The following is a 7,922-nucleotide window of genomic DNA, read 5'->3' as shown; positions in this document are numbered from 1 at the left end:
AAGAGCTGATTATTTGCGTCAGCTGCGATCGCCACCAAGAGTGTGCCCTTGTACTTTCCTGTGAGAAAGGTACCATCTGTTGACAGCATCGGGCGGTAGTGATGGAATGCACTATAGTCTGGGGGAATGCCCAGAATAAACGATCAAGGATTTCTTGGTTTTCCTCCAGAGGGTGTTGACGAACTCTCCTAATCACTTGAGTCCCCCGGTTAGTGGTTGATATCTGATGGAGTAGTCTCGGGGCAAGGTCATATGCCTCCTCATAGGTGCCATAGAATCTCTGGAAAATCTCCTCCTTCGTCCACCTTGCCTTACTAAAGCTGACCGGGAAGCCAATCAGATCTTCCGCGTTTTTTTGCAGCTTCTTTGTACCAACGGTTATATCTTCTTCCACCGTCACTTGCATGATATGTGATATATTTTCTGCAGTGATGTTGCGGTGATGGTCAAGAGCCCCCAATTGCTCGCAGCTATGGGGTTCTATTTTTGAGATATGCCATGGCTGACATACCCCAGGGCTCACCCGAGCGATAACTCTCCCCCCTGCAACGCTCATTCAATTTGACGCATATGATTTTCAGCTGCCTTCGATCAGACTGCTTCACTCTGTGTTGCCGAGATATGGCCAAGGCATACCTCTTGATTGTTTGGTCAGCCGAGTCCTTGTCTGAGGAAGTTTGCCCAACCTGCAGACTCGCATCCCCTAGGCCTGGAACAGAGCGGAATTCATTGCTGATGGTCATTGTTTTTAAGAACTCAGGGTCCATTGGTGCCGCAACAGCCCTTCGGGAAGGACCGATGCCTTCTTCGTCCGAGGAGGATTCAGACGAAGAAGAACGAGCGTCATCGTCCAACGCCTCCGGCAGTCCCTCCACACGCTCGCTAATGTCAATGAACGCGGACCAGTATCCTGGCTCGGCAGCAAAATGGACGACCATCTGCTCCGATGGGCCGGTGCTATGGCCTGTAGTCAGTGCCTCATGCTCTGATTGGTCTATCATGCTTGCTGCAGTCAGGGCCAAAAGCTCCGATTGAACGGTGCTCGGTCCTGTGATGATGGTCATCTCCTCTTCACCAGCGTCGGTACTGCTTCCGGCACCATCATCACCTGATATAAACTGAACATACACCATGGGCTCTCCGTACATAGCAGCACCAGATGTGCTTGCAAACCTCATGTATGTACCCCAATTTCTATCACTCTTTACCTCCCGCAAACCCCAACGGACAGGTGTCCCATCATTCCCTCCTACGACAATGAGAGCCTCAACGGTCATCTTCTTCCCATGCATCTCACGCCCAAAGTGTGCTCGGATGCATATTCTAACATCCAAAAATTCTCTATTGACCATGTCTGTCACTACAACTTTCATCGAGTCGCAGCGCGATACATCGACACCAGAAAATTCGTCGCGTACGACGTCTCCATAAAACACTAACACAGTTTCCATCGTACCTACCGCACAACCATATCTTTAAAATAATGTTAGATTACAACTCTAACATGTGATTAACAATTTTAAATAATCGTAACGCAACACCATCTATAATAATTTTAACACCATTCCGTCATAATTCTATTAGTCGCCTACCGCTCACTCATTCATAATAAATTTAACACCAAACATAACACGACACCATATTTTAATAGGCAACAATTTTTAATATTACCAACTACAAAGTTAAGTTAAAATAAGTACGGATGGATTTTAGTACCTCAACTTCAGCCCTCCACTTATAATTATATCTTAAAATACGTCCACCTTATTGCAATCAGAGCAGTCTATAATCAAATCGATCTAAAATACACGTTTAACATATTTACTTAGACCATTCATATTTCAGTATCATATATTTCTAATTACAAATTCATCATTCATAAGTGATATATTTCTATGCACATAAAATCATAGTCTATATATTACGCATGTTGCATTCATAAAACATAAATTCTAAACAACACATTCAGTTAGCTATTTACGTTCTAATTACATGTTGCAAGTTCTAATATATTACTCAATAATAACTACACAGACTCAATAATACCTATGCATGCATGCATGCATCAGAACATGCATTAACTAAACTAATTACACTACACAACTAATTATGCTTGCTTCTTCAAATCCTTACCTTGATATCACGGATTGAGCAAACACTTAATCAGCCGACAAATCTTCAGCTGTGAGTAGGAGACATGTTGTGAGAGTGCACAAAGTGAGAGTGAGATGCTATGAGAGTGCAGAGAGTGAGACTGAAAGTGCGGAGAGTGAGACTGAGAGTGCGCGGAAGCGACAACCTTTATATAGACGCATCTCATCTCGACGAAATCAACAATTAGCAACAGTTTAAGTGTCGAAAGCAGGCTAATTTGCAATAGTTTGAGCACCACCGAAAGCAGCCAATTTGCAACAGTATAGCCTAAAAATCAGTGCGATGTTGTCGGTCTGTCCAGAGAGATTCGCGCGGGAACTGCTGCCTCCATCGAGCAATTAAGGAGCATCAAAGTCAGTGCAATTAGCAAAGTCAGTGTGATGGGACGTGTCGGCCGGATTCCATGCGAACCTTCCTCCAATGCAGGCGGCGGCATGTGCCACGTAGGCCTGCCACCCCTCTCTCCGGCGGCATGGCCCACCGTGGCCAACGGCAGCTAACGGCGCTGCGTCGACGGAAACGTGCCGCCACGCCGATCAGCGGCGGGCCCCTGCCGCCGCTGCCCCCGGCGGCAAGCTCCACGTGTCGGCTGGGGGGCCTGCCGCCACGCACGACGTGGTTCTTTTTGTCAATTTGCCTCAGAGGTGGTCTTTTTTGTCAATGAATTGGGGCAGGTGGTATCTTTTGGCAAAATTTCGAAAATCATATTGCCACACCCTGCTTTTCCCCGAGAAAGTTGACAATTTTCCTGACCCGTAACAAATAAAATCATGGAATTCTTTCTTGCTGTTTGTTCTTGAAGTATGATATGAAATAACCCTTGCGTGCCCCCATAACCTCGATCACATGTTCAATTCGTTATGGAAACATTTGGTCCCGGAAGCAACACCGTCCTTCCATACACGTAGGGTTCGGTCCAGACAAATATGGTCCATGATGGCGGTTGTGCCATCACATGGCCGCAGCAAAACTACACAAGTAAACCGTCCGCCCAGCCGGTTTTCCTGTTCGGAGAAGAGCATGCAGCACATCTATACCCCCGTTCCCCATTCCTCAAAGGCCAAAGGTGCATGTGCTCATTTTCCTCTTTGACAGGTACGACCTGCAAGTGTCAACACAGTGCGGCCGAATGCAAGTGATTCCGAATGTTGGATCATGTATGACTTGCACGAGCATGGCCATAAGCACCGCACCAGAATGGGCGCTAGTGATTTTGTTTTAAAATAACTCACCTAACAAAAAAGTATCCCGATATAATGATTGCCCAATAGTCCAGGCACCGAAGCAACACTTGCCACGTGCCTCCCGCCTTCTCCCGAGTCCGAAACCCATCCTCAATAATTAATGAATGAATAATAAAATAACAGAATTGTTAAATTTGCCTTTTTCTGTAATTCTGGTCCTCGCTTAAATTTGGCCTCGGCCGTTGGAAATTGGAGAATTTGATGGATGCCACTAACTTTGACGACTTCGTTTATCTTTTTCGAGATGGAGGGAGTACTTGTCGTGATTTGAACTATAATTTAAACGGTACCCTTCTGAGGGTCGTCACTCCTGCCTGGGTGATCCTCGCTCATGCCCCTAGAGTCACTCACACCTGGCTGATCCCGGAGGCTCCCCCAACTGTCGCCTCATGCTCCCCCAACACCGTCCCCGCTTGGCCACTGCCGGCGCCAACATCAGCGGCAACAGTGCCGACGCCTATCCCGCCAAAGGCGGAGATCAGGGCATGTCCTGATGTACCTCCAGGCGGTGGGGAATGGCACCGGGCGGGCCAAGTGGTGTTGCCGTTGAGGAGTCGAGGTGGAGGGGTGCTGGACGTGCGAGGCCGGTGGGTGGCATAGTGGCCAACTACATCATTTGCACCGTGTCCTAGACAGGCGATGGCGTTAGCCAGATCTGGGCCCAGTGGGTCGTGGTTGTACAGTGATGGGGTCTTTGTTTGCCTGCTAGAATGGAATGTGTGAAACATATAGCTAGCCAGACTCAGTCGGCTGCCCTAGTATTTGTAACACAATTATAGGATGTGTCTAGTTCTTAGTTGACAAAGAATTATCTTAATTCACAGTCAAGTGATGTTGGCTAAAAATATATTTTATTTCTAGTTCGTGATTTTTTTTGTAACAACTTACTTGTAATTTAAAATTATCAGTTGCAACCCGATTTGCAACTAGAAAATCTTATTTGCAACTCAACTTGTTAACGAAAATTCTTGATTACAACCAATCTATCAAGTAAAACAACTTAGTTGCAACCTTATTTACATCTGAAATTCTTAGTTGCAACTCAAGGACTGCACGAATCACGATGCACATATGTTGAATGGGAACTTGTCTGAGCTCTAACCTGGTTCTCAGTTAGTTGAGGATTATCAATTCTGTTTTTTTAGAACATTTTCTTATACTAGGTGATTTTTTTTTACCTCGTGAACAATTATTTTGTATATCACGAGCATTTTTCACAATTCAAAAGGAAAAACATAGTTGCAACCCATGTGCAACTCTTAGATCGATCACATAACTCGTAATGCAAATTTCATGTCTATGGAGTGACTGCTATTTAATTAATTCTTGTAAGACTAAGAATTAGCAAAACCAATGAAGTAAGTAGCTGTTCAAAAAAATACTACTCCTACTAATGAATATAAGTAAAATTGATTCGTCAAAAGAAAATTCTAGAAACCCAAAACCCTCCTGAAATGGAAGGGTTCAATCATCCAGATCCACCTGTCGGAACGTCGCGGCTCCCACGGCATCCATCTGCTTTTCTGTCTCGCAGCGTCTCTACTCTCTAGGCGATATATATACCGCCGCTGCTCCTCCTCTTCTTCTCCAATCTCGCAAGCTTTCTCTCCGACTCCTCCTCCCTTTCGGTGTCAGTCGGTCATTCCATATTCGAGTCGGCTTCACTTCTTCAACATAAAAGGACGCAAATCCACCAGCTGATCGATCAAACATCATCGTCATGGGCAACCACCAGAAGCTCCTCCACTTCTTCCGCCAAGACCCGGCCTGCTCGCCGAGGTCCATCTCGTCCTCTTCCACCTCCGTCTCCGACGACGACGGCCACAGCTCTTCCTCCTACGCCACCACGGACGGGGACGCCTCGCCCACGACGTCGCGCTACGCCTCCTCCACCCCGCCCACGCCCAAGTCACCGTGGGCGCACTTCCCGGGCCTCAGCGCCGCCGCCGAGCCGGGCGCGACGGGCCTCATCGCGTCGCTGGTCAAGGAGGACGGGCACGTCTACTCGCTCGCGGCCACCGGCGACGTCCTCTACACGGGCACCGACTCCCGGAACGTGCGCGTGTGGCGGGACAACCGCGAGCTCATGGGGTCGTTCCGCACCGCGAGCGGCCTGGTCAAAGCGATCGTCGTCGCGGCCGACGGCCGCATCTTCACCGGCCACAAGGACGGCAAGGTGCGCGTGTGGCGCGCCGACGACGCGGACAGCACAGCCGCGCACCGCCAGGTGGGCTCGCTCCCTAAGCTCGCGGACTACCTCAGAAGCGCCGTCAACCCCACCGGCTACGTCCAGACGGAGCGAAAGGGACGCAAGCGCGCGGTGTGGCTCCGGCACTCGGACGCCGTGTCATCCCTCAGCCTCGACGAGGGCGCCGGGCTGCTCTACTCCGCCTCCTGGGACAGGACCTTCAAGGTGTGGCGCGTGTCCGACTCCAAGTGCCTCGAGTCCGTGCGCGCGCACGACGACACCGTCAACACCGTCGCCTCCGCCGGGTTCGACAGCGTCGTGTTCACCGGATCGGCCGACGGCACAGTCAAGGTGTGGCGGCGGCAGGTGTCCGCCAAGGGTGGCGGCGCGACGAAGCACGTCCTGGAGAAAGTGCTCAGGGAGGGCGAGAGCGCGGTCACCGCGATCGCCGTGTCATCCGAGGATCGCGTCGTGTACGTCGGATCGTCCGACGGGATGGTCACCTACTGGCACTGGATCGACGGCCAGGCCATATACGGCGGTGTGATCAGGGGCCACAAGATGGCGGTCATGTGCCTCGCGGTGGCCGGCAACGTCGTAGTGAGCGGCTCGGCCGATCGGACGCTCTGCGTCTGGCGGCGCGACGGGGCAGAGCACGTCAGCCTCGCCGTTCTGTCCGGGCACACCGGACCGGTGAAGTGTGTCGCCATGGACGAGGAGGAGGCGGCTAGTTCTGGCGACCGTCGGCGGTTCGTGGTGTACAGCGGAAGCCTGGACGGGTCGGTCAAGGTGTGGCGGCTGTCGGACGCGGACACGATCGAGCAGGCGGCTCTGGTGGCAGAGCGAACACCAGCAGCACCGCCGCAGCCGTCGGACATGTGGGGAGGCCGGCCGGCTCTGGCGCGGTATGCGGGAGCGTGGACGCCGTACCAAACGCCGGAGTTCATGCGCGTGGCAGCTGCGTGATGGTGAAGCAATCGCGTGTAGGTGCGCGCATGCAAACACTCAAGCAGATCGTACTACAGAGTGTACATATACGTAGATCGAACGTACCAGTTTGAGTTGTGGGCGTATTTTGAGGAGTGAAGTGAAATGTGGATAGTTGTATTCTTTTTAAATCGGTTGATAAGTCGCCGGCGCAACTAGTTGCTCTCATCCAAGCTAAAGAGCTAGCTCAGGCGGAGCTAGCTGCTGCTAGACAGAAGGTAGAGGAAGAGGCGGCCAAGAGTAAGGCCGAAGAAGCGCAAAAGAGTGCTCCGGAAACGGCGCCTAGTGAGGTCCCAAGGGGGGATCTCGCCACTGGGGAAGAAGTTCCCAGAAGATCACCCATCAGGTCGAAACGCAGAAGGGCTGCGTCCAGACCAAACCCTATCGGTTCTCGTCCGCTAACCCGCCGAGCACGGGCTTTGCAACTAGTATCCCAATGAGATGCCTTTTCTGGAACATCCGAGGTTTCGGCAGGAAGGGGCGCCGAACCCTCTTAAAGGATTACCTGCGCCTTCATAGGATCGATGTGGTCTTGTTGCAGGAGACCATCAAACAGGACTTTACTGACGTGGAGCTGCGAAGTCTTGAAGTTGGGGAGAACTTCTTCTGGGCCTGGCTGCCGGCCAATGGCCACTCGGGCGGGATGCTCATTGGAGTGCGTGATAGCGTCTTCGAAGTGGGTTCGATTGACAAGGGCCAATTCTACATCAGCGTGGCGGTCCTTCACAGGGCGACGAACCGCACGATGGATTTCATTGGAATCTATGGACCAGCTGACCATGGGAGGTCGAGTCTGTTCCTTCAAGAGATCTCCAACAAGGTTGCGGCGACGCCTAGGCCCCTGATCATGGGTGGCGACTTCAACCTGATCAGGGCCGCGGAAGACAAGAATAACAGTAACCTGAACTGGCCGTTGATGGACCTGTTTAATGCTAACATTGCGGCTTGGGCCCTTAGAGAAATCCCTCGCACAGGGGCAAGGTTCACATGGACCAACCGGCAGCTTAATCCGGTGCGCTCTGCTCTTGACAGAGTGTTCATTTCTCCGGCGTTTGAAGCTTTGTTCCCTTTGTGCACTCTATCTGCAGAGACCAGCCTGGGCTCGGACCATACGCCGTTGGTGTTTGACACGGGAGAGGGGCTCCCTGTCCGCAGCAACCGCTTCTTCTTTGAAGCTAGTTGGTTAGAAAGGAGTGACTTTCGCCCGCTCGTTCGAGCTACTTGGGAGGGCCTCAGCTGTCAAGTGCGAGGCAGAGACATAGTTGATTGGTGGAATTTTATGAGTGCGGGACTCAGACAATACCTCAGAGGCTGGAGTCACAACCTGGGTCGTGACTCTAAGGAAGCAA

The 7,922-nt window shown here is 51.3% G+C and overlaps 1 protein-coding gene across 1 annotated transcript; it reads left to right on the top strand.

The window, feature by feature from the left end:
* The first annotated feature begins 5,077 nt into the window (after nt 1-5,077).
* On the top strand, nt 5,078-6,552 carry LOC124696509 (protein JINGUBANG-like). Its single transcript, XM_047229229.1, has one exon. The coding sequence runs from the start codon at nt 5,119-5,121 to the stop codon at nt 6,550-6,552; it is 1,434 nt and encodes a 477-aa protein (XP_047085185.1). The 5' UTR covers nt 5,078-5,118.
* Nucleotides 6,553-7,922: the final 1,370 nt, after the last annotated feature.

This window comes from Lolium rigidum, chromosome 3, assembly GCF_022539505.1.
Source record: "Lolium rigidum isolate FL_2022 chromosome 3, APGP_CSIRO_Lrig_0.1, whole genome shotgun sequence".
NCBI lineage: Eukaryota > Viridiplantae > Streptophyta > Magnoliopsida > Poales > Poaceae > Lolium > Lolium rigidum.
This window is presented reverse-complemented; position numbering and strand designations above follow the sequence as displayed.

What these genes read in the sequence shown, in the direction of transcription:
- LOC124696509 (XM_047229229.1), top strand. Translation starts at nt 5,119, where the DNA reads ATGGGCAACCACCAGAAGCTCCTCCACTTCTTCCGCCAAGACCCGGCC.